The sequence below is a fragment of the Pyrus communis genome, chromosome 4, assembly GCF_963583255.1.
Source record: "Pyrus communis chromosome 4, drPyrComm1.1, whole genome shotgun sequence".
Taxonomy (NCBI): Eukaryota; Viridiplantae; Streptophyta; class Magnoliopsida; order Rosales; family Rosaceae; genus Pyrus; species Pyrus communis.
Window position 1 is genome coordinate 23,488,337 of NC_084806.1, and position 27,958 is coordinate 23,516,294.

The 27,958-nt window shown below is 39.4% G+C and overlaps 1 protein-coding gene across 1 annotated transcript in view; it reads right to left on the reverse strand.

Moving 5' to 3' along the window:
- LOC137730438 (uncharacterized) overlaps positions 1–24,294 on the reverse strand; it is a 69,624-nt gene extending 45,330 nt beyond the window's left edge. The window contains exons 1-2 of the mRNA XM_068469427.1: positions 23,129–24,294; positions 22,471–22,612 (exon numbers count right to left, since the gene is read on the reverse strand). Of these exons, the coding sequence (XP_068325528.1) occupies positions 22,471–22,612; positions 23,129–24,292 (1,306 nt within the window). The 5' untranslated portion in view covers positions 24,293–24,294. The remainder of the gene's footprint in view (positions 1–22,470; positions 22,613–23,128) is intronic.
- Between the last annotated feature and the right edge of the window lie 3,664 nt (positions 24,295–27,958).

Consider the following 27,958-nt stretch of genomic DNA (forward strand, 5'->3'; position numbering starts at 1 on the left):
TGAAATAGATGGGAGTGCATGTGGGTGAATTAAAGGATGGAATGCATGTGCAATGAGTGGTGTTGGTGTGTGAAAGTGATTGCTGAAAATGAATATGTATGAAATGATAGTGTTTTGCACGGCTAGGTGTTGTGGTTTTGGGAAAAAGGTGGATGAATGTGCATGTGAATTAGGTTGTGAAAGCATGTGGATTAGGTGGAAATGTGTAGATGATTATGAGTATGATAAGTGATAAGTGTATGGTTATGATAAGTGATAAATGAATGTATGATATGATAAGTGGTGAATGATATGTGGTGAATGATAAGTGGTGAATGATAAGTGGTAATGTTTAAGTGTTTAAAATAGGGAACAAAGCCCTTCCTTGCATGGCAAGGAAGGGAGACACAAGGAAACACACGACATTGTCCTAAGGTTGCAAGGAATGTTGTTTTTGTGTTCTAAAATGCGTAGGAGTCTTCAATGATGCTCAAACATGAGGTCTTTTAGTATTTAACTTTCCTACTTCAAGTCTTCAATTTCGTCCATCCTCTTGGCTCCAAGCATATGAAATCCATTTCAATCTCTAATTTGCTCCAAAAGGCATCCTTTTCCATACTTTGCCCTTAGAACCTGAAAACACACAAAAGAAGCATAAAGGACTAAAATAACTAAAGAAACATAACGTAAATGAACGAGAACAAGCCATTTAAGTCGCATGAATATGCTCCTATCAAATACCCCCACACTTAGCTTTTGCTAGTCCTCGAGCAAAACAGAAATACAAAACAAAACGAAACGAAACAAAACAAACCAAAGGCAATCTTAAACCTTCCAACAATCGTTTCAGGGATTTCCAATGCACATGACAAGTTAAAAATCATTATTCCCACAGATTTTAGCCATCTTTACACTTAAGTACATTCTTACTCATAGTCACCACATACTAGTTCACAATTAAGCATTTAAAACCATGTTTTGAATGTAGTAACATGCCTTAGAGAATTCTCTCAATTCCTTACTAGATGTACTCTCGTTTTTCACACAGATTTTCTGACTACACACCCTACACTAGGCATATGTGAGAAGATTGATGTAAACATGGAGACGAACACTCACATATGTTATAACAAGGAAAGCATTTTCTGGATTTATGATAATGACATGAATATGATCTCATGAATGAAATGCTACTACTTAGAATGAGAACCAGTGATTCCATAAGCTCATATCAATTCCAAACTCCACATTATTGAACACATAACGATCAAGATAGAAGTCAAAGGGGTGTAACGGGGCTAGGGTATTGGCTAACAATGAAAGGTGAAGGATAAACAAACATTCTTAAAGCAATAGTGAGCAAAGTATTGAATTAGGCACTTAGAATTCCCTTTTGAATGAAAACTCAACTTTTGAACAAAAAGGGAGATCAAGCTCTTTTTTTCTTTCTTTCTTTCTTTCTTTTCTTTTCTGTTTTTCTTTTTTCTTTTTTTTTTTTTTATATGTTTTTCACAATTTTTTTCTTTTCTTTTGCCTCTCAAAACATACATAAACACTTAAGAACAAAACATTCTCTCCCCCACACTCATTTTCTTTCATAATGTACTCAAAAGGAATTCATTTAAGTCATGCTCACTATCATTTAAGAACAAGGGTGTGGACTGTCCTACACTAGGCTAAGTGAGGATAATGTGGGTAAACAAAGAATAAAGGCTAAACAAGGCTCAACGGGGTTAAAACTTACAACAAATACGAAATATGGGAAGTAAGGCTATTTGGCTATGGTGGCAACTACACAACTTCATCTTGATATATGTTATGCAATTCAATGTCATGCTTTGAATGAAACGAATATAAGTTCTAGCATTTAGTTCTATCATAATACAATTGCATTCTAAGTAGCAACCAAGCAAGGAATAATGAGATCATGCAACAACTTTAGAAAACAAAGAATCACAGATAATAACTCTCCAAAGAACGTTTAGGCTCAAGTCTCACAAGGTTGTAGCGTTTGTTTGAGTTCCTTCCTTCAAGCATGTTACAAAAACGAATTTTTCTTTTATGATTGCATGTGAAGTCATACATTATAACCATAACCAAGCATATACCAAGAGTAAATCAAACTTTTCTTTATGTTTATAACTCTTTTTAACCGTCATGCAATTACAAACCAAATCCTTATCATTGTGTTGGAAGGTACCCTAAGACACAAACACACAAAAACGACTCAAAACACTCTTTTTAGGCTTTTCAAAACATGTTTTTTCAAATTTTTATGTGATTTTCGGAGTTATAAAAACAAAACATACTAAAACATTCTAAAACAACTTAAAAACACCTTAAAACAGCAAGGAACAACATTTGAAGTAATGGGTGATAAAATCCCACGAATTTGCATTAAAGTAATGGGTTACCCCCCCACACTTAAATCAAACATTGTCCTCAATGTTTTAAGCATAGATTCACACAAAACATAAGTAAACACACAAAAAGCACTTAAACATACTAAACATGGCAGAATGTAACTAACAAAGAGAAGAGTTTAGGGACGCAAATCTGGTTATGGAGTGTAAATTCCCTCTTCTCTTTGGTGATTGTATTGAGGCTTGATCTTGGTGATTCCACAGGCTTACTCTTGAACTGGTTTCCGCCCATCGTTGATTTTCCTTTGTGCTACTCTTGAACTGGGCAGCAGGATTCTTTTGGTCTTCCCCGAAGGTCGGAGCTTCCTCCTTTTATCTGTTTCTTTGTTCAATCTTCGCAGAAGTGGTCCCTTCTCTGGAAGTGTATCAACCGTTGAAGATGACTACTCGAGAGCAACGCTAGGTAAGCAATCAGGAATAGATTCCAGGCAGTTGGCTCCAGAACAGAAGACTGACTCCAAGTGCCGGCTGATTGCTTCTTTCACTTTGCCATGCGAGTAAGAACAAGGACAAAGAAAAAGACAGGGAAAGAGCATGATATGAGATACTTTTGCTTTTAACCTTGATGATATGAGATACCTTTGCTTTTGAAGAAGCGGTGAATGAATCAGCACATGCTTCAATCCGCCGTTTCCTCCTGGGTCATCTGTACTCCAGGCATCTGGTATCATTTTTGGGGAAGAAGAAAAAATTGAGTAGTTCGAAAGGCTTTGCTGGGAGTGCGCCCTCAGAGGTGAGGAAGAGTTGGGCATTTTCTTCAGGTCTGCCTTGCCATAAAAGATGAAGGTCGACATATATAGAGATAATATCAAGTGGTGGTACTGTTCTTTTACCCTTGTCGACAAACGTTTTGATCCCGCAAATCCTGCTTTTTGAAATAGTGAGCGCCTCTTCGATTTCTGAGCAGGCGCCCCTTCGCTTTCTGAACGACGCCCCTTCGCTTTCTGAACGACACGCAGTAGTGCGGATGCGGCTCCTTTTGACAAAGCTGCACGCGTTTTCTGAAAAGCAGAGAAAGCGTCGCCGAACTTTGCGCTTGTCGGCTAAAGATGTGTAGTTGCGATGATGGCCTCCACGTGTTTTCTGAAAAGAAGAAATCTTTTGACAAAGTTGAACGCGTCTTCAGAAAAGCCGAGAAAGCGTCGCCTAACTTACGCCGGAAATTCCTGCTTTTTGAATCGATGGACGCGTCGCCTTGGCTTTTTATAGAGGTATCAATCACCCCAACATACACACTCTGAAGATTTTCCATTCTTGAAAATCGATTCCGGCCCTTTGAGATTTAACTCCATCCACCCCTTCTCATTGAACACCTTTGAAAAATGACTAACTCATCGAACCTTAGCTTAGATTTGAGTCTCAGCAGCGATCCGGTTGCGCCCCGTCAAGGTAATGTATGGCGCCCTTCTTTTTTATCTTCTAATGGTCCTCTTTCAGGTGAAGACTCCATGATGACAGATGCAACAACAGCTACGATAGTAGCTAGGAACCTCCTTACTCCTAAGGACAGTAGGCTGCTTTCAGGACGGTCCGATGAGTTGGCCGTTCAAGAGTCCCTCGCTCTCAGCGTTCAATGTGCAGGCTCTGTGTCCAACATGGGCCAACGCCTGCTTGCTCGGTCCCGCCAAGTGGAATCGTTGATGGCAGAGGTGGAAAGTCTTAAGCAGGAGATCAAACAGCTTAAGTACGAGAATAGAAGTTTGCATGTGCTTGCAAATAACTATTCGTCGGGCATGAAGATGAAGCTTGATGAGCTGCAAGAATCTGAGGGTCGAATTCACAGTGACCGTCAAAGGCTTGCGGCTTATCTCCAGAGGCACCTTTTTCCTGGGTCATCCAGCGTTTGGCCAAGTATTGAGGCCTGGAATGCTCTAGCTCCAATGCCTTCCGCTTCGATGCCTCCCGCTTCGATGCCTCCTGCTTCGATGCCTTCCGCTCCGACGCCTTCTGCTCCGACGCCTCGTAGTGGGGCTTCACGTAGACATCCTTTGTGAAGGCTCCATCTTTCTGCCATGTTTATTTTTATTCTATTTTTTTTTTTTTTAATCAAATCAAACGGCATGGAATTGATCTTTGAATGGAGGGTGATACTTGAAATGATCCGGTAATGGTTTAAATTCTAGAGTGGATGCCTGAATCATTAACAATATATTAGTATAAAAGAAAATTGAAATTCGGGGAGGCGGCTTACCTTTGTGCTCCGACATGAACTTAAAAATAAACACCCCTTCGAAAGTTATGACATGTCCCGTGTCATAAAACCCTTTTTCATAGCAACCCAATAGTTTGTCTACAAACATAGCCCTCATATACATTCGTATTAGTAAGCAAAAACACACTTAACCAAAACTAACACAACTAACACAAAAAAAAAAAAAAAAACACAAACCTTCCATCCCACACCCAAACCTAACCAAAGCATTGTCCTCGATGCTTAAAATTGTATGTAATGCAAGTAGGCAAAGAATATGGAATGGTGACAACATAAACACAAAATGAGGAAAGAACACAAACCACACTAGGTTGCCTCCTAGTAAGCGCTTTATTTAATGTCTAGGCAAGACATGGTAGCTTGTTCACGGTGTTGTAAACTCAAGAAAATCTACAACTTGATAAACTTGCTCTTCCTCCACTTTCTCCAAATATGGTTTCAATCGCTGCCCATTGACTTTAAAAGAGGTGCCATTCTTCATGTTTGCTATCTCCACAGCTCCGTGGGGAAATGTTTGCAGCACCTTAAATGGTCCCACCCACCTAGACTTCAATTTACCTGGAAAAAGTCTCAAACGTGAGTCATACAACAGTACTTTCATACCTTGGTGAAACTCCTTCCGTAGGATGGCCTTGTCATGATAGAGCTTAGTCCGTTCCTTGTAGATTTTGGCATTCTCATATGCTTCATTTCTGAGTTCTTCCAACTCATTAAGTTGGAGCTTCCTTGCTATTCCAGCATCCTTGTAATCAAAGTTGAACTTCTTGATGGCCCAATATGCACGGTGTTCAAGCTCCATTGGCAAATGACAAGCTTTCCCAAACACAAGGCGATAAGGACTCATGCCAATGGGGGTCTTATATGCTGTTCTATATGCCCATAGTGCATCATTCAACCTCAGTGACCAATCCTTCCTTGTAGGGCTTACGGTCTTCATCAAAATGTTCTTGATCTCCCTATTGCTAATCTCCACTTGTCCTGAGGTTTGAGGATGGTACGGGGTTGCCACTTTGTGGTTGATGTTGTACTTCTTCATCAAGGATTCAAAGGGTTTGTTGCAGAAATGGCTGCCACCATCACTAATAATAGCTCTTGGGGTTCCAAACCTACAAAAAATCACATCTTTAAGAAAATTCAAAACAACCTTATGATCATTAGTTATTGTAGCAATGGCTTCAACCCATTTGGATACATAATCTACTGCCACTAATATGTATAAGTAACCAAAAGAGGATGGAAATGGTCCCATGAAATCGATTCCCCAAACATCAAAGAGCTCCACCACCAAAATGTTGTTCAATGGCATCTCATTTCTTCGGCTAATGTTCCCCATTTTCTGGCACCTATCACACTTAGAACAAAAATCAAAAGCATCTTTGAATAAAGTAGGCCAAAAGAAACCAGATTGTAAAACCTTTAGAGATGTCTTTTTGGCACCAAAATGTCCTCCACATGCCAATGTATGGCTGAACGTTAGAATGCTTTGTTGCTCACTCTCTGGGACACACCTCCTAATGATTTGGTCAGGGCAATATTTAAACAAATATGGTTCGTCCCAAACGTAGTACTTTACCATGGCAAGGAACTTCTTTCTTTCCTGAAAAGAAAGGTCATTTCTAATTATACCACAAACAAGATAATTAACAAAATCAGCATACCATGGTTCTTTTTCTTGAATAACAAGGAGTTGTTCATCTGGAAATGATTCATTTAGAGGCAAAGGTTGTCCAACTCCATGGTTTTCATTGAGCCGTGACAAATGGTCAGCCACAACATTATCACTTCCCTTCTTATCTCGAATTTCCAAGTCAAACTCTTGTAGTAAGAGTATCCATCTAATTAAGCGTGGCTTAGCATCCTTTTTTGTCATCAAGTACCTAAGGGCTGCATGATCAGAAAACACAATAACTTTAGATCCAACAAGATATGACCGAAACTTCTCTAAGGCAAAAACAATAGCAAGCAACTCCTTTTCAGTTGTGGAATAGTTAAGTTGAGCATCATTTAGAGTCCGGCTTGCATAGTAGATCACGTGTGGGAGCTTGTTCACCCTTTGCCCTAAAACTGCACCAATAGCATAGTCAGAGGCATCACACATTAATTCAAAAGGTAAAGACCAATCTGGTGCCATAATAATAGGGGCCGAGGTTAATTCATGTTTCAAAGTATTGAATGCATCCATACAAGCTTTATCAAAATGAAATACAACATCTTTAGCTAACAGATTGCATAATGGACGAGTGATCATTGAAAAGTTCTTAATGAAACGACGATAAAAACCCGCATGTCCCAAGTTGGAGAGATCATCCCAATCTTTCGTGGAAGAACAACAATCAATTCCAAAACTTCCAACCAAAACCTACACTTGAAGATATGGTTAAATTGTTAGCCCAAAATCACTTTCACACACCAACAACACCACTCATTGCACATGCATTCCATCCTTTAATTCACCCACATGCACTCCCATCTATTTCATCATTGAACCACAAATCAGCCACACATTCACCCACATGCAGCCACGTATTCATTGCACATGCTTTCACATTCAATTCCAGCACCAAACATCCCATGCCGTGTACCCCTTATGCAATTCCAGCTTTCACATGCAATTCCAGCTTTCCAACCTAGCCACATTCACATGTATTCACTCATAATCATTCACCAAACTTGCAGCCACATTTCCACCTATTCCTAGCTGTCATGTTCCCTCTCATTTACCTATAAATAAGCATGCATTGCAGCCACAATGGATTCCATTCATCACAGAAATTCCATTCACAACACAACACACAACACAAACACTTCCCCTTTGCCGCAAATCCCCTTCCATTTCTACACAATCTCTTCTCGGCTTCATTCCATTCCATACACTCTCCCATTCGCAGAAACTGTCAATACACTCTCCCATTCGCAGAAACCATTCAACCTTAGCCGCTCCACCTTCATTTACAACACACTTGGAGCACCAACACCGAAGGCAACTCTTAAGGGATTTCGACATCAGTTTTGCTTCAAGGGTTCTTTCTCCTTAATTCTATGTTCATTCATGTTGTATATTTTTATATCAAACATTCTGTAAACATGAAGTGTAACTAATTTCTTTCTAGGGATTCGATGTAGCCTTGCAAGATTGCCATGTAGTTATTTCAGAATGCTCAGTTGATCCATCTATTTCTTGTTTCATTCTCTGATTTAATTGTGACTTTGTGTGTTGATTTTAATGTTTGATCACCATTTGATTTAACCACAGGTTGTTTAGCCAAGAGTAAAGCACACATCATGCATACTCTTGGTGGAGATGTGAATGAATGAAGGGAATGCTTTGCAAACAACCTGCCGAGTGTTTCCTTTGGTTTTATGAAAGTTTCTTGTGCGTGTCATGTTCTTGATTAGGGACCAAAGTTGCACATCACACTTAGGTTCATGATTAGGAACATTTGATCAAGTCCACACATCATATGGTTGATCATATCTAAGTGAAACAAACCCAAGAAATAGGTAGATGGATGAGTATAATCTGATTTAACAAGCATTTTGATTGATGTTTTCCTTCTTCGTGCTAGAATATGTTTAGTATAATGGCACAAGTAAGGGTGTCGAATCCACAGGGACTAATTGGACCTATACAACTACTTGTTTTGCAAGAACTCTATAAGAGAAATAAAACTAATCAACTTAGGCAGATTTGTTGTTGTAACTTGAAAGCACAAGAAAATGAAGTAGACACAAATAAATGAATCAACAACTAATAAAATGAGATAGCACAAATGGAGATGAAGCTAGGGATTCGGTTTCACCATTGCTAAGCCAAGTCCATGCTTGTTAAATCAGATTATACTCATCCATCTACCTATTTCTTGGGTTTGTTTCACTTAGATATGATCAAACATATGATGTGTGGACTTGATCAAATGTTCCTAATCATGAACCTAAGTGTGATGTGCAAAGAAAACTTCCACCAAAGCTCAAGGATCCAGGAAGTTTTTCTATCAACATCACCATAGGGGACAAGAAGGTAGAGAAGGCAATGCTTGACTTGGGTGCTAGCATCAACTTAATGCCTTATTCCGTGTACCTTCAACTAGGTTTGGGGGAATTGAAAGCCACCACCATCTCATTACAACTTGTGGACAGATCCGTGAAATATCCAAGAGGTATAGTAGAGGATATTCTAGTTCAAATTGATAAACTAATCTTGCCTGCGGATTTTGTAGTGTTGGACATGGAAGAAGCTCCTATACATGACCGAGAGTTGCCTATTTTGCTTGGGAGACCGTTTATGGCCACGGCCAAGACCATCATTGATGTGCAAAATGGACTCCTCACTATGACAGTGCTAGGAGAGACCGTTCAATTCAAAGTGTTTGAGTCTCTTTCACATCCTTCTTCATCTCTTAATTGTTATGCCATTGATGTGCTTGATTCGCTTGTTTTCTCTAAGTTCTTGCAGGCACAATCTAATGAACCATTACAAACTGTTTTGAGTCAATCTCAAGATGAGTTTGATGAAGAAGATGCACTCATGGAAGAGGTAGCTGCCTTGGAAGCATTGGCACCGTATCCTTTGAATATTTTACCTCTTTTAGAGCCTTTAGAACCATCGAGGTCACATTTAACCCCTTCCACTGTTAAGGCACCAAAACTTGAACTTAAACCACTTCCACCACATCTAAAGTATGCATATCTAGCTGAATTTGAAACTCTTCCAGTTATCATAACTTCTGACCTCACCCCAAATGAAGAAGATAAACTAATTAGGGTGTTAAAAGAGTTCAAATCAGTTATTGGTTGGTCTATTGCAGATATCAAGGGAATAAGCCCTACCATGTGCATGCATAGGATTCTTTTGGAAGAAGGAGCAAAGTCAACCCGTGAACCACAAAGGAGGCTCAATCCACACATGAAGGAAGTTGTGAGGAAAATACATAAACTAAACTAAATTATGTCTAGGGCTTCAAAGAAGCCCTAAGTATCAATCATGTCTAGGGCTTCAATCATAGAAAAATACATAAGTATCCAATCATGTCTAGGGCTTCAAAGAAGGCCTAAGTATCCATAAACTAAATTAAAAACATAGAAAAATACATAAAAAATTAGGAAAGCTAGAACCTAGAAACTGCTCAAGGCTGAAGACTCTTGCTCTCTCCAGATTTTCCTTCTTTGTTGTTGTGTATCTCCTCATTTTTCCTCTTTTTTTTTTCCTCACTTAGTGTATTTGTCTCCTATTAAAAGGCTTAGGACTTATCTAACATCTTACACATTTACATCCTTGAATTGACTCTCATTTATAACTCATAACAACCAGCTCGTGCGCCTACACATCCAACAAAGCATCCTCATCTTCGCTACGCCCATTTTATGTATGTGTTGATGCTTTACCGCCCAACATTCTGTGTCATACAGCATCGCCGGCCTTATTGTTATCCTATAAAATTTTCCCTTGAGCTTCAGTGGTATACGGCAGTCACACAACACGCCGGATGCACTCTTCCACTTCATCCATCCAGCTTGTATTCTATGGTTGAGGTATCCATCTAATTCTCCGTTCTTTTGCAAGATAAATCCTAGGTAGCGAAAGCGGTCGCTCTTTGGTACTTCCTGATCTTTGATCCTCACCCCTAACTCATTTTGGCCTCTATTTGCACTGAACTTGCACTCCATATATTCTGTCTTTGAACGGCTTAGGTGAAGACCTTTAGATTCCAACACTTCTCTCCAAAGGTTAAGCTTCGCATTGACCTCTTCCTGAGTTTCATCTATCAACACTATATCGTCTGCGAAAAGCATACACCAAGGAATATCATATTGAATATGTCCCGTTAACTCATCCATTACCAATGCAAAAAGGTAAGGACTTAAGGATGGGCCTTGATGTAACCCTACAGATGATGAGGAGATAAAATTCCAACAGGCATGGTGCAATCAAAATAGCTTCTACAACATATCATCCAAGGCATACATGTCCTTGTATATACAAGAAGATTTGCATTATAGAGAGGACTTTTAACTCAACACACAATCAACACTTTATGTGAAACCATCTCACACCTATGAGAAAAATAGTAACTACTCCATTTACACGTCACCACAAATTTAGTATGGTTAAACATCACTGGGTTGACAACCGACTAAGGTGACAGTTTGGTTATACAATACTGGAGTCTTAGAATTAGCTTAGTCCATGAATGCTGATATTTTGGTTAAACAACATGCTCCCCTCAAGTCTTCATTAGTGAAGATTCTTTGATTCTTTAGCCGAACAAGGTCACTTCATCAGCTTTCTCGGTGAATTAGAGTGTTCTATGACTGGGTATTCAAAAGTATCATTTAGAGTTTGGCATTTGAATGGCCTAACAATTTTTACCATAAAAATGCTAATTTCCTAGGATCTTTGCCCTTATTGTTCGATTCTGATTTGACACACTTATATTTTCACAAATATATTTAAAGATGCCAAATGTGACATCCCACATCAGCCAGGGGAGTGATCCGTCAATGTATATTCCCATCCCTACCTAGCACGAGGCCTTTTGGGAGCTCACTGGCTTTGGGTTCCATGGGAACTCCGAAGTTAAGCGAGTAGTGCGCGAGAGCAATCCCATGATGGGTGACCCACTGGGAAGTTGCTTGTGAGTTCCCAAAAACAAAACCGTGAGGGAATGGTAAGCCCAAAGAGGACAATATCATGCTACGCTGGTGGAGCGGGCCCGGGAAGTGGTCCCCCCCTGGGCCGGGATGTGACACTAAACCTGGTGCATAAGATCCTAAACTTAGTAGTGATTTGCATAACCTTGTCTTCAGGTTATAGAACCCTAAACCAAGAGCATTCCTTCCCGGGCGAAGTTGCTCGCTATAAAAGTCAGCAACGCATTTCATTATCACACCACCACATCCATCTTATTCACCCAACCAGGCTCAATAATGAGTTGTCACACTTGGATCATCAATCAGCCTCACAAGAACTTAGTTAACTGATTAGTTACTCATCATGCGTTTAGATCAATAAGTCTAAGTGTCTTAACTATTGACACCTGAGATATTTACTAATATGGGGAAAATGCATTTTCAACTTGAGCAGTCTACTTATGTGTTTGTTTTGTACATATTTCTTCTGTCTTTTGGATTCTTTGTCCAATTTCTTTACTAGATTTGTACGAGTTGGCACAGCAATCTAAGTGCTCATATGGATGGAATGGAAGAACGTCAAATCTAGCGGTTGAATTATTTGTTTAAATAATTCTAAAATTAGAAGAAAACGAAAAGAAAAAAGGAAGTAAATTTCAAATAATTCCTTGGATAAGCATTTCAAATGTACATCTAGTTCTTATGCAAATGGAAACTTTGTGGCTGCAATGGCGTGGCACGCTGGAGGAATCAAATCCCAAACACTAGCAGAGTGTATGGTTGCTTGAAAGGCTGCGACCTTTTTGCAGCAATGGGACGGGGCGCAGGTGGAATTAGAAGGGGATGCTCTACTGGTGGTTGCAGCACTTCAGTGGGATTCAGCAGCAAACATGGGTTAGTTTGGTCATATCCTTGATGATATCTGTCAGCTGATGGGTAATATTCCTCAAGGGAAGGTTTCATTTTGCAATCCGGAGGCCAATAATGTTGCATATCGCTTGGCAAGGTATAACTTATATAAAACTACAACACAATAATTCTGAATATTCGTTTTTCATTGAATAATTGGATAATTACATCAATTGTCATGTATATAGCCACAACTATTTAAAATATTCTCTCTAACAAATTTTACACATGGCACATTATAAATGGTTGACTACAACAGAATGTATGTCATGATTTGGCATCCTCATCTTTACACCCCTTCAAGCTAAGCTTGGAAGAAGTTGGAGTTCCAAGAGATAGCTTGGATTGGAGAAAGAGAAACTTGTTCTTGGATAGAGACTTAGTATGAATATCTGCTATTTGATCCTTATTGCAGACATACTAAACCTGAACAAGACTAGCGAGGACTAACTCTCGAATGTTATGAAAATCAATTTCAACATGCTTGGTCCGAGCATGGAAAACAAGATTAGATGTAAGAGAAATAGAAGATATGTTGTCACACCAAATTATAGGTTTAAGAGATAAAGGAAAGCCAAAATCATGAAAAACCTTGCAAATCCAAGTGTGTGGGCTAGAGACCTATATTCGGCCTCAGTTGAAGATCTAGCCACTCCAGGCTGTTTCTTAGCACTTTAGCTAATTAAGTTGGATCCAAGCAAAACACAAAAACTACTGGTTGATCGTTGATCAAAGACACAACCAGCCCAATCTGCATCAGAGATGGCTAAGAGATTGAGATTAATTTTTTGAAACCACAAACCATGTGTAGAATTACCTTTGAGAAATCTGAGGACACTTTTGGCTGCATGCATATGAAGATCAGTGGTGTATGCATGAATTGGCATACTTAATTGACAACAAAAGAAATATCAGGCCAAGTCTAGGTCAAATACTGTAAAACACAAACCAGTGATCTATATTAAATAGGATTAGATAAGGGAATACCACTGTGATCCAGTTTAGTAGTACCAAGAGGTGTGTAGCATGGCTTGGCACCCTCCATCTTGTTGGTGAAAACCCTTGGCAACCAAGCGAGCCTTATACCTTCAACAGAACCATTAGGTCTTTTGTTGATTTGAAATACCCATTTGCAACCTGCTACATTCTGAGATGGTGATGGGGGGACTAGGGACCAAGTTCCAGTGGATTGAAGAGCATTATACTCATTTTGCATAGCTAATCTCCATTCACTATGCTTAGAAGCTTGATTGTAAGTAGTGGAAATATAATCCACAATGGGTGGCAAAGGATGTTTAGTAGTAGTGTAGGCTTTAGGTTTGAAAATACCATTTTTGGACCTGGTAACTATGGGATGAATGTTGGTGACTGGTGCAAGAGAAGGAGATTCACCAGAAGTAGTAGATGATAATGGATCAAGATGTTAAGAGGATGAGCTGAAGGAAATAGGTGGAGCAACAGTAGTAAAGGATGATCAAGTGGTTAGGATGATGGTTGAGAAATAGGAAAATGAAGATCGATGGTAGGAGGAGTAGTGACAGAGGAATGTGATGACTGAAGGTTGAACTTGGTGCAATGGAAAAGAGGTCTCATTGAACAAAACATACCGGGAGATATATATTCTATCAGTGAGAAAATCCAAGCATTTATAGCCCTTATGTTGCAGATTATAACCAAGAAAGACACATTCCTTACTTTTACCATCTAACTTAGAAGAAACATATGGTTTTAACCAAGGGTAGCAACTACATCTAAAAACCTTAAGCCTAGTATAATCTGGTGAAGTATGAAACGACAATTCCCACGGAGAATGAATAAGGCCAGAAATAGGCAATCGATTAATCAAATAGATGGCAGTAGATATAGCTTCAACCTAATATTTGTGAGGAGGATGAGATGCAACCATGAGAGTTCTAGCAGTCTCTATTAGATGTCTGTGTTTTTTATCTATATAGCCATTTTTCTCAGGAGTATATGGATAACTAAGTTGAGGAGAAATGCCATTCAATATGAGATAAGCTTGAAATGAAGAACTAACAAATTTACCCCCTGAGTCTGAACAGATAGCCTTGATTTTATTTCCAATAGCATTTTCTACATATGTTTTGAAGCTTACAAATGTAGAATACACTTCAGATTTTACTTTCAATGGAAAAAACCAGCTATACTTAGTATGATCATCTACTAGCAACAAATAATAGCGAAAACCACTAACTGAAAGCACAGGGGCAGGTCTCCAAACATCACAGTGAAGTAGTGCCAGGCTTTGAGATGCAGAGGAACTTGCAGCTTTGAAAGGAAGCTTGTGGTTTTTAGCTATAACACAATCAGAACAGAAAAACTCAACTGAAGATGTACCTTGCATGACAAGTTTATTGTTTGAGATAACCTTTAGAAATATAGGAGAAGATGGATGACCCAATTTGCCATGCCATGTCTTTACTGGAGCTTTAACAGTGACAAGAGTAGATGCAGTAAGGGAAGGATGAGCAATACTAGAGACAGAGTTACTAGCTGAAGTAACAGATTGCAGAGGATAGAACCCTTCTTTAACTGATCCTTGCAAAAGCGTCTTCCTCGTAGAAGGATCCTTGACAATGGATCCATCAGAATCAAGGGTTAATGAACAAGAATTGTCTCGAAAAAATTGAAAAGCAGACAACAAATTATGCTTCATGTGAGGAACATAAAGAACATTGTTCAGTTTAAAGGAAGCAGCAAACATGCATAATGTGGAAGAACCAACATGAGTAATGGACAGACCTTTACCATCACCGACGTATAATTTTTTCTTCACCAGTGTAGGGAGTAAGGGAATTGGTGTATGAGATGTCATTGGTGATGTGCAAAGTGGTGCCATAGTCAATTAGCCAAGAGGGAGAAGGCTTTGTAGTGTAACGCGCACACATTGCTTGTAGTTTAGCAGGAGGAATTCGACCAGATATCTCTGGATTTATACGATCAAAATAGTCGAGAGCTTTATGATTGAGATTAACACAAATTTGACAAGGAGCACGAAGACTAGAAGATGAACCACGAAAATTTGAGTGGATATTGGTGCGATTGGAGCCACTGGTATATTCATTTCCTCAACAGATACCTCTAGCTCCACGATTATTGTTGTAACAGCCATTTGATGCGAGAATTATACGCACACAAATTAAACCCTATGGATGACAATTGTAGTATATGAGCAAATAGGGATCGTTCTAGACCGGGGATTAACTAGGGATGCTAATCAATGTGAAATTGACTCAAAAACGTAAAAACAATATTTAGAACACTAAACTAGACTTAATGAATGCAAACCTAAAATTTAAAACACTCAAACAAACTAAAAGACTCAAAACAGCACAAACACACTCAAATCTGCCTAAAAACCACTTTCTGGGCAGTTTTGAGCACAAACACAAATTTGGACGAAATTAAGTTGTAACTTGACTCAAGACTCTTAAAAACACAAACTAAATGTATTTCTAACTAATCTAACACTTTAAAATAAATGGGGGATTGGTTTTGACGAATTTAAAATTAAAACATAAACTTGGAAACAAAACAGATTCTAAAACCGATTTTGATGAAATAGAATGATGAGAAACTAGTTAGAGGGTTCCTTATCCACACATGAACATATGCATATAATTTGATTCCCAGTTATGACTTCAACAAACGATGAATGACAAAGCTCCAAGTTAATTAGGTCCGCTTAAATTAACTTTCAGATTTCCCTAGATTCATTGGATTGAATGGGATACGCATTACAACCAAATTATTCCTAATCAAAGTCCCTAACTATGGAATACGCATGATAGAGACATTCAACAAAGATCATTAAGTTCAACGGAAATCATAAACATCGACTAGGCATTCATAACTATGGAATACGCATGTTAATCCAGCCTAGGGTTTATTAAACACAATCGTGACTAGCGATTTTTACTACTCATGAATATAAGTTCATAACGATTAGGTGAAATTCCCTTATATCCTAGCATCAAGTTTAGGCATGCAAATTAAGTGTCGACCCTCAACCCACATACATAAACAAGTTCTTAATCAAAACAGAAAAGTAAACCACATCTAAAGTTCATGAATTCATAACTGGAGTAAATCAAATCATAACCAACATATGTCCATGGCTTCAAACTTTCCCCTAACTAATTAGGGGTTAACCACTCATGATTACAACAAACTTAGAGAGTAATAACAAAGTAAACATTGAAAACAAGAACGAAGAACACCTAAAAATTCCAACAACTCAATCTTCAATTGTATGAACGTTTAGGCCTCTTCTCCTCTAGTTGCTGCAGCACAAGGGGTTTTGGTGAGTTTTGGGGGTTATGGATGATGTAGAATGATGTGTTTAGGGTAGGGATGGATGTAGGCGAAGGCAAGGAGTGTTTTTGGGCAGAAAATATGAAGAATGGTGAAGTATGGCAGTGTTAGAGAGAGGGAATGAATTTCTGGCGTGAATGAATGTGTATGAGAGATGGTAATATGAATCTTTTGTGGCTGCAATGGATGCTTATTTATAGGTGGATGAATGATTAAAAGAGGGAATATGACAGCTAGGTTGTTGGTGGAAAGCTGGAAATGGGATGGGAGTGCATGTGGGTGGAAATGCATGTGGGAATGCATGTGCAAAACAGCTAGGAAAAGTTGTGGAAATCTGGCAATGGGATGGGAGTGTGCACGGCAGAGATGGGAATGAATGATTGAATGTGCATGGCTGGAATGAATGTGTTTGCATGTGAATTAAAGCTAGGGTGAATGATGATAAATGCATGTGGATTAAATTAGGGAATATGGAAGTGAATGTGCTGAAATGATGAATGGGAAAGCTGGAATTTCAAGGGGGAGCCACGGCAATGAATTTGTGTTAGGTGATGGGTGCATGTGTTGGCTGTTTTATTTGTTGGGAAAGCATGTGAATTAAAGCTAGGGTGAATGATGATGAATGCTGTTTTATTTGTTGGAATATGCACGGCTAGGGGTTGTTTGATGGATGTGAAAAGGTATGTGAGATGTGGCTGAGATTTAGGTGAAAAAAGGAATGTGTTTGAATGCTTTAGAATAGGAAAGAAAGCCCTCCCTTGCACGGCAAGGAAGGGAAACATCAAGGGGATACACGGCATGGCCTAAGGTTGCAAGTTTTGTGACCTAGAATAGGTAGGAACCTTCTTTGACTAAGATTCCTCATTTGATTAGGAATCCTCTTCAATTTCGTCCATTCCTTTTGCTCCAAACGTAAGCTATCCATTCCAAGCCCAATTTTGCTCCAAAATGCTCCAAAATGTACTTTTTTGCTTCCTTAGCCATATGAACCTAGAAACACACGAAAATGGCATAAAGGACTAAAATAACTAAAGAAACACAACGTAAATGCACGAGAACAAGCCAATTAAGTCGCATAAATATGCTCCTATCAAATTCCCCCACACTTAGCTTTTGCTAGTCCTCGAGCAAAACAAACAAACTAAACAAAACGAAACGAAACAAAACAAATAAAAGATAATCTAAACCTTCCAACGTTGCCTTAGGGATTTCCAATGCACATGACAAGTTAAAAATCATCATTCCCATTGATTTTAGTCATCTTCACACTTAAGTACATTCTTAATCATAGTCACCACATACTAGTTCACAATTAAGCATTTAAAACCATGTTTTGAATGTAGTAACATGCCTTAGAGAATTTGCTCAATTCCTTACAAGATATGCACTCAATTTTTCACTCAGATTTTCTAACTACACACCCCAATCTAGTTACATGTGAGAAGATTGATGTAAACATGAAAACGAACACTCACATATATGTATCTCAAAGGAAGCAATTTCTGGAGTTAATAAGCATGTTTAGGTATGATCTCATGAATGGAATGCTCCTACTTAGATGCGAGGACCAGTGATTCCATATGCTCATACCAAATTCAAACTCCACAAATTGAACACATAACATCAAGATAGAAGTTGAGGGTTGTAACGGGGCTAAGGGTAATGGTTTAACAAAGAAAGGTAAAGTAAAACAAAGGTTCTTAAAGTAATAGGAAGCGAAGTAATGAAATTGACACTTAAACTCACTTTTAATGGCAGAAATCAACTTTTAAACACAAGGGAAGATTCAACTAGGGTCAAATTCACTCTTTTGGACCCTTCCTTCAATAACCAATACTTGTGAGATCATTCTCACTTATTTTTCAACTCTTTTTCTTTCTTTTCAACACTTTTCTATTTTTCCACGAATTTTTTTTTTCTTTTTTTCTTTATTTCATTCTTTGGCCGTGCCCTATTATCTTCCCCCACACTTATTTTCTGCAATATATTGATCAAAAGGAGTTCATTCTAAGTCATGCTTCACTATCCTTTAAGAACAAGGGTATGGAAAGTCCTAATCTAGGCTGGGTGAGAATAATGTGGTTAACAAAGAAAATAAGCTTGAAAAGGCTCAAAAGGGGTAATCCTACAATACATGTGAAAAGGGATAGGCTTTTTGGCTTTGGCTTGACTAACAACTTCATCTTGTTGTATGTTATGCAATCAATATCATGCTTTGAATGAATTGGGCATGAGTTCTAGTATTTGGAACTATAATGAAATGCATTCCAAGTAGCAACCAAGCAAAGAATGATGAGATCATGCAACGACTTTAGAAAACAAGAAATCACAGATTTATACTCTCCAAAGAACGTTATAGGCTCAAGTCTCACAAGGATGTAGCTTTAGTTTAAGTTCCTTCATTCAAGCATGTTACAAAAACAGATTTTCTCTTTGTAATTACATGTGAATTCATAAGCTATAACCATAACCAAGCATAAACCAAAGCATAAATCAACTTCCAGCCATGTTTACAACATTCTTTAATAGTCATGTAATTTAAAACCAAATTCTCATCATTGTGTTGGAAGGTACCCTAAAACACAAAAATGACTCAAAAACGACTCTTTTTGGTATTTTTCAAACTTTTTCGAATTTTTCTAAGGTTTTCTGTTATATGACACTAAAACACATCAAAACACACTAAAAACACTTTAAAACAGTGAGAAACAACATGTGAAGTGATAGGTGATCAAATCCCACGAATTTCATGCAAATAACAGCTTGTTTACCCCCCCACACTTAAACCAAACATTGTCCTCAATGTTTCAAACTTAGATTAACACAAAAACAATCAACTAACACAACTAGCAAACATAACACAAATGGCAAAGTAATAGCAATAAAGAGATAGGTTAGGGACGCAAATCTGGGTTTGGAGTGAAAGTTCCTTCTTCTCGTGTTTCAACACATAGGTTGCCTCCCAAGAAGCGCTTGCTTTAACGTCTTCCAGCCGGACGGTACCTCCGTTTAAGCTTGACTAGGTTCCACGGCATGGAGGGGTACCTCCTCCACGACATGCTCCTCAAACGTCTCGTAATAGGGCTTCAATCGATGCCCATTCACTTTGAATTCTTGCTGCGTCCTTGAACTTTTGATTTGCACTGCACCATGAGGGAAAACATTAGTGACAATAAAAGGACCAACCCATTTGGAACGCAACTTACCCGAAAACAACCGAAGGCGAGAATTGAACAACAACACTTTCTGCCCAATAGAGAACGTCTTGGCACGAATTATCTTGTCATGGAATGCCTTCGTTTTCTCCTTGTAAATCCGGGCATTCTCATATGCTTCATTTCGGATTTCATCAAGCTCACACAATTGAAGCTTCCTATGTAAACCTGCGGCATCAAGGTCCATATTGAACGTTTTGACGGCCCAATGTGCACGATGCTCTAGTTCGACGGGAAGATGGCATGGTTTCCCATAGATGAGCCGAAAAGGTGACATCCCAATGGGGGTTTTGTAGGCAGTGCGATATGCTCACAATGCATCGTTTAAGCGCAAACTCCAATCCTTCCTTGTAGGCCCCACGGTCTTCTCAAGAATCTGCTTGATTTCCCTATTCGAAACCTCGGCTTGCCCGCTCGTTTGAGGATGATAAGGTGTGGCCACCTTATGCGTGACATTATATTTCTTGAGCAACGCCTCGATGGTTCGATTACAAAAATGGGAACCTCCATCACTGATTAGCACTCGTGGCATTCCAAACCTTGCAAAAATGTTAGTTTTCACAAAATCTGCAACCACTCGAGAATCATTAGTTCGGGTGGCTTTTGCTTCCACCCATTTCGACACATAGTCCACAGCAAGCAATATATAAAGAAACCCATGTGATGAAGGAAAGGGACCCATAAAATCAATACCCCAAACATCAAAGATTTCAACACTAAAAATGGGGGTTTGCGGCATTTGTTGTTTAGGACCAATATTGCCCGTTCTTTGGCATCTATCACAAGACATGCAAAATGTTCTAGCATCCCTAAAGATGGTAGGCCAATAGAAACCACATTCTAACACCTTAAGTGTCGTTCTTTGAGTGCCAAAGTGTCCCCACAAGCATAAGTGTGACAAAAGGTTAGAATAGCATTAAACTCAGAATCGTGCACACACCTACGTATAACTTGGTCAGGGCAATATTTCCATAAATATGGGTCATCCCACACATAAAACCGTGCCTCTTTCTTCAATATATCACATTGGTGTTTAAGTAATTCACTAGGAACATGTTTAGACACCAAATAATTCACCAAATCAGCATACCACGGTTCACTTACCTTGACGGACATCAATTGCTCATCTGGGAATGTCTCTATGATAGGCACGGCATCCTCCTCATGCACTATACGGCTCAAGTGGTCAGCCACCACGTTTTCACTTCCCTTCTTGTCCCGGATTTCGATATCGAACTCTTGGAGAAGAAGCATCCAACGAATGAGTCGTGGTTTGGCCTCCTTCTTGGTGAAAAATACTTCAATGCTGCATGGTCAGTATAAATAATAACTTTAGTACCAAGCAAATAAGAACGGAATTTATCTAAAGCAAATACAACATCAAGAAGTTCTTTTTCAGTGGTAGAATAATTCAATTGTGCATCATTTAAAGTCCGAGAGGCATAATAGATAACATGCGGCCTCTTTTCCTTCCTTTGCCCCAAAACAGCTCCTAATGCATAATCGGAAGCATCGCACATAAGCTCAAAAGGAAGGCTCTAATCCGGTGGAACTATGATAGGGGCCGAAGTTAGCATTTCTTTGAGGTGATTGAACGCCTTCTCACACTCCTCGTTGAAGTCAAACGCCACATCTTTCTGGAGGAGACGTCAAAGAGGGTTTGAGATCTTGGAGAAGTCCTTGATAAATCGCCTATAAAATCCTACATGACCAAGAAACGAACGAACCTCTCGAACCGAAGTAGGAGAGGGTAAGTAGCGTACAAGATCTATTTTCGATTTATCCACTTCAATTCCTCTTTCTGAAACAATATGCCCTAGAACTATGCCTTGTCTAACCATAAAGTGACATTTTTCCCAATTAAGCACAAGGTTAGTTTCTACACATCGTTTCAAAATCATTGTGAGATTTTCCAAACAACCATCAAATGAATCACCAAACACACTGAAATCATCCATAAATACCTCAATAATCTTTTCCACAAAATCTGAAAAGATACTTACCATACACCTTTGAAACGTGGCCGGAGCATTGCATAAACCAAAAGGCATGCGACGATAAGCAAAAGTACCAAAGGGGCACGTGAAAGTTGTCTTTTCTTGGTCATCCGGCGCTATGACAATCTGATTATATCCAGAATAACCATCAAGGAAACAATAAAAAGAATGACCGGTTAACCTTTCAAGCATTTGATCAATGAACGGCAAAGGGAAGTGGTCCTTCCTTGTGGTGGCATTGAGCTTCCTATAATCAATGCACACTCGCCAACCTGTTTGGATACGGGTTGGCACAAGCTCATTCTCGGCATTCTTCACCACTGTCACTCCGGACTTCTTTGGAACACATTGCACCGGTGACACCCAACGACTATCAGAGATCGGATAAATCACGCCACAATCAAGAAGTTTGATAATCTCCTTTTTCACAACTTCCATCATTGGAGGGTTGAGACGGCGCTGAGCCTCTCGAGTTGGTTTAGCCCCCTCCTCTAGAAGTATGCGATGCATGCACGTAGTCGGGCTAATTCCCCTAATATCGGCCAAAGTCCATCCAATGGCCGTCTTGTGCTCTTTCAACACTCGGATCAACTTCTCCTCCTCTATGGCCGTGAGTGATGAGGAGACAATGACGAGCAATGTCTCGTTGTCTCCCAAGAAGACGTACTTTAAATGATCGGGCAACGGTTTAAGCTCAAGTACGGGTGCCTGAATCATTGAGGGTAACAACTTATTAGTGGAAACTGAAATTGAAATTGGGTTAGAAGGCTTACCATGGTGTTGAGGTAGTGACTCAAGGGCAGCCACTATCTCGGCCTCCTCCACACTTCTAGGCACGGCAAAACCAGATTTTTGCCCAATTCCTTGTGCAATTGTTGTTTCAAGTGTATCCCTCTCCAAAGAATCGAGAAAATCCTGCGCCAAATCATCAATTATATCAATAGAAAAGCAAGAATGATCGTCCTTAGGAAATTTAATACTTTCAGAAAGATTGAAATCAATGACTTCCCCATCAAATTCCATCGTTAAAGTTCCTTTAAACACATCTATCTTGGTGCGGGCTGTTTTCATGAAGGGCCTCCCTAATAGAATCGGCAATGGGGTGGAATGGGGTAAATCCTCCATGTCAAGCACGTAGAAATCCGCTGGAAAAATCAAGTTACCAACCTGTACCAAAACATCTTCCAAAACACCCTTTGGATATGCATTAGAACGATCGGCTAATTGAATTATCACACCATCATTTTTAAGCTCACCTAAGTTCATAGATGCATAAATAGAGTATGGCATAACATTAATCGAAGCCCCTAAGTCTAACATGCATTGTTCAAACTTAGTATTACCAATAACGCACGGAATTGTAAAACTACCCGGATCTTTGCATTTAGGGGGTAATTTCCTTTGTAACACAGCAGAGACATTTTCACTTACTTGAACCACCTCCTTGTTTGAAATCCTTCTCCTTGTTGTACAAAGTTCTTTTAAAAACTTAGCATACCTCGGGACTTGCTTAATCGCATCAAGGAGCGGGATATTGACTTGAACTTTCCGAAAGGTCTCTAGAATGTCCTTCTCGGCTTCTTCCTTCTTTGATTGCCTAAACCTGCCAGGAAAGGGCACATTTAGTGGAATAGAACTAGAAAAAGTCGAATTGGGACTTACCTTGGTGGTTTGGGACGGTTTAGGAGGACTAGATGAATTCGGCAAGGTTTGGTCATCCTTGGCCGTGGGCTTTGCTCCCTGTGCTTCTTCTTGCAGCAACTTGTCCTCCTCGTCTTGACTTGATTTGGATGTATTTGAGTCCGTTCCAACCTTTTTACCACTTCTCAACATGATGGCCTTAGCGGTTTCAAATCCTCCCTTCGGGTTCATAACGGTTGAACTAGGCAATCTGCCTTGTTCTCTAATTTGCCCCATAAACTCGGCAATTTGACCCATTTGCTTCTCCAAATTATCCACCCATTTGTCTTGGATTTGTCTCTCCTTATTTTGAGTTTGTACTTCCTGCGTCAAAGTAGTAAGTAACTTAACAACTTGATCATTATCCAAAGACATACCTGAGGTTGTTGGGGCAGATTGCACTTGGTTTTGATTGGGGACGAATGGCTTTGTATAAAAGCCCGGTGGTTGCTGCCTAAATCCTCCTTGTTGTTGGGGTTGTTGAGGATCCCGCCATTTGAAATTTGGATGGTCCCTCCACCCCGGATTGTAGGTATTAGAGTATGGATCATGGCGTGGTTGATTTTGGTTCCCAAAACCCACGGCATTGGCAGATTCCCAACCCCCATTCTCAATCAATTTAGGGCATTGATCGTTGGCATGTCCTTGCATAGAGCACACGCCACACACACTTGGTCCATGAATCTTCATTCCCTCGGCCAAATGAGAAACAATAGAAGTAAGGTTAGCTAATTGGGATTGAATTTCGGGCATAGAACTTACCTCATTCACTTGTGGCCGTGGGGGGTCTCTTTGTCCAACACCTTCGTATTGTTGTGCATTATGTGCTCGGTTGGCAATTAGAACTTTTGCAGCCCCCGAAGTTTTATCCACCAACGCACCTCCCGCCGAGGCATCAAGCATTTGGCGTTCCATGGGAAGGAGTCCTTCGTAAAAGTATTGAATGAGCAGCTCCTCCTTCATTTGATGCTGTGGACAAGAAGCAACAAGTGATTTAAAACATTCATAATAAGAAGGAAACGATTCACCTTGATTTTGTTGGATGCCACTAATCCGTTTCCTCAAAAGAATGACTCTTGAAGTTGGGAAAAACTTCTCCAAGAAAGCTCTTTTCATACTATCCCAAGATGTAACCGTTCCGGGTGCTAACTCGTACAGCCAATCCTTCGGCTTTTCCAAATGTGAGAATGGAAAAGCCTTCATCATTAGAATGTTCCCATCGACATTTATGGGTGTCATGCTCGAACAAACAACCTCGAACTCCTTGAGATGCTTGTTGGGATCTTCCATGGAAAGCCCATGGTATTTCGAAATGTGGTGCAACAAGCTTGACTTCAACTCGAATTCATCGGTCTTGCCTTGGGCAGCCGCGGGGTATTGAATGCATAATGGTGCGGCATTGGCCAACCCCGAGGCCGAAAGCTCTTTAATGGTCCGATTGTCCGCTGCCATAACTTCTTCTTCCACACGTTCAAACTCAAATTCGGCCTCTGAACTTGAACTAGGTTCACTAGGTTCACTAGGTTCAGGATGCCTCCTCTTTCTTCTCAAATCACGTTCAAAATCGTCGTTAAAGTCCAAGATATGTGCATGCACAGTTTGAGAACTCCGCGTCATGCACTAGTACCTAAACCAAGAAAACAAAACAAAATAAGAAAACTAGGTAAATTACACTAAAAACATACGGCAAAAACACAAGGGATTAGCAATTTTGCTAATCCCCGGCAACGGCGCCAAAATTTGATGCGAGAATTATACGCACACAAATTAAACCCTATGGATGACAATTGTAGTAAATGAGCAAATAGGGATCGTTCTAGACCGGGGATTAACTAGGGATGCTAATCAATGTGAAATTGACTCAAAAACGTAAAAACAATATTTAGAACACTAAACTAGACTTAATGAATGCAAACCTAAAATTTAAAACACTCAAACAAACTAAAAGACTCAAAACAGCACAAACACACTCAAATCTGCCTAAAAACCACTTTCTGGGCAGTTTTGAGCACAAACACAAATTTGGACGAAATTAAGTTGTAACTTGACTCAAGACTCTTAAAAACACAAACTAAATGTATTTCTAACTAAGCTAACACTTTAAAATAAATGGGGATTGGTTTTGACGAATTTAAAATTAAAACATAAACTTGGAAACAAAACAGATTCTAAAACCGATTTTGATGAAATAGAATGATGAGAAACTAGTTAGAGGGTTCCTTATCCACACATGAACATATGCATATAATTTGATTCCCAGTTATGACTTCAACAAACGATGAATGACAAAGCTCCAAGTTAATTAGGTCCGCTTAAATTAACTTTCAGATTTCCCTAGATTCATTGGATTGAATGGGATACGCATTACAACCAAATTATTCCTAATCAAAGTCCCTAACTATGGAATACGCATGATAGAGACATTCAACAAAGATCATTAAGTTCAACGGAAATCATAAACATCGACTAGGCATTCATAACTATGGAATACGCATGTTAATCCAGCCTAGGGTTTATTAAACACAATCGTGACTAGCGATTTTTACTACTCATGAATATAAGTTCATAACGATTAGGTGAAATTCCCTTATATCCTAGCATCAAGTTTAGGCATGCAAATTAAGTGTCGACCCTCAACCCACATACATAAACAAGTTCTTAATCAAAACAGAAAAGTAAACCACATCTAAAGTTCATGAATTCATAACTGGAGTAAATCAAATCATAACCAACATATGTCCATGGCTTCAAACTTTCCCCTAACTAATTAGGGGTTAGCCACTCATGATTACAACAAACTTAGAGAGTAATAACAAAGTAAACATTGAAAACAAGAACGAAGAACACCTAAAAATTCCAACAACTCAATCTTCAATTGTATGAACGTTTAGGCCTCTTCTCCTCTAGTTGCTGCAGCACAAGGGGTTTTGGTGAGTTTTGGGGGTTATGGATGATGTAGAATGATGTGTTTAGGGTAGGGATGGATGTAGGCAAAGGCAAGGAGTGTTTTTGGGCAGAAAATATGAAGAATGGTGAAGTATGGCAGTGTTAGAGAGAGGGAATGAATTTCTAGCGTGAATGAATGTGTATGAGAGATGGTAATATGAATCTTTTGTGGCTGCAATGGATGCTTATTTATAGGTGGATGAATGATTAAAAGAGGGAATATGACAGCTAGGTTGTTGGTGGAAAGCTGGAAATGGGATGGGAGTGCATGTGGGTGGAAATGCATGTGGGAATGCATGTGCAAAACAGCTAGGAAAAGTTGTGGAAATCTGGCAATGGGATGGGAGTGTGCACGGCAGAGATGGGAATGAATGATTGAATGTGCATGGCTGGAATGAATGTGTTTGCATGTGAATTAAAGCTAGGGTGAATGATGATAAATGCATGTGGATTAAAGTAGGGAATATGGAAGTGAATGTGCTGAAATGATGAATGGGAAAGTTGGAATTTCAAGGGGGAGCCACGGCAATGAATTTGTGTTAGGTGATGGGTGCATGTGTTGGCTGTTTTATTTGTTGGGAAAGCATGTGAATTAAAGCTAGGGTGAATGATGATGAATGCTGTTTTATTTGTTGGAATATGCACGGCTAGAGGTTGTTTGATGGATGTGAAAAGGTATGTGAGATGTGGCTGAGATTTAGGTGAAAAAGGAATGTGTTTGAATGCTTTAGAATAGGAAAGAAAGCCCTCCCTTGCACGACAAGGAAGGGAAACATCAAGGGGATACACGGCATGGCGTAAGGTTGCAAGTTTTGTGACCTAGAATAGGTAGGAACCTTCTTTGACTAAGATTCCTCATTTGATTAGGAATCCTCTTCAATTTCGTCCATTCCTTTTGCTCCAAACGTAAGCTATCCATTCCAAGCCCAATTTTGCTCCAAAATGCTCCAAAATGCACCTTTTTGCTTCCTTAGCCATATGAACCTAGAAACACACGAAAATGGCATAAAGGACTAAAATAACTAAAGAAACACAACGTAAATGCACGAGAACAAGCCAATTAAGTCGCATAAATATGCTCCTATCACCATTCTTTCCACGATTCGCATTGTAATAAAAAGAGTGTTGAAGTGGTTGATTTTGGACTGCATACGCCTGAGGCAATGTGGGAAGAAGAGGTGGTTGGCCATGGACAGACAGAGCATGAAAAGGTTCAATAGTGCTAAAAGAGGCAACTTTCTTTCAACGATTCATAGAGAGCTCTTTGGGGAGTAAAAATCTATGCAATTCATTCAAAGAGGTAGAGGATAAATAGAGCATGATCGAATCAGTGAAGGACTCAGAGTCATCAGGAAAACCAGCAAGAGTGGCCGTAATCAAATCACGATCAGAGTTTGAAGCTCCAGTGGCAGTGAGAGAATCAGAGTTCTCTTTGATTTCTTGTAGGTAATCAGACATTGATTGTGAACCTTTTTGAATGCTCTAAAGTCTCGATCGAAGCTGATGAATGTGTGCATCAAAAACACCCCCAAATTGTTGCTCAAGTTTGAGCCAGACATCACGAGAAGATGAAACTCTAACACTAAACGGAATGACCTCTTCCGATAGTGTGGAATTGAACCAAATCAAAAGGTT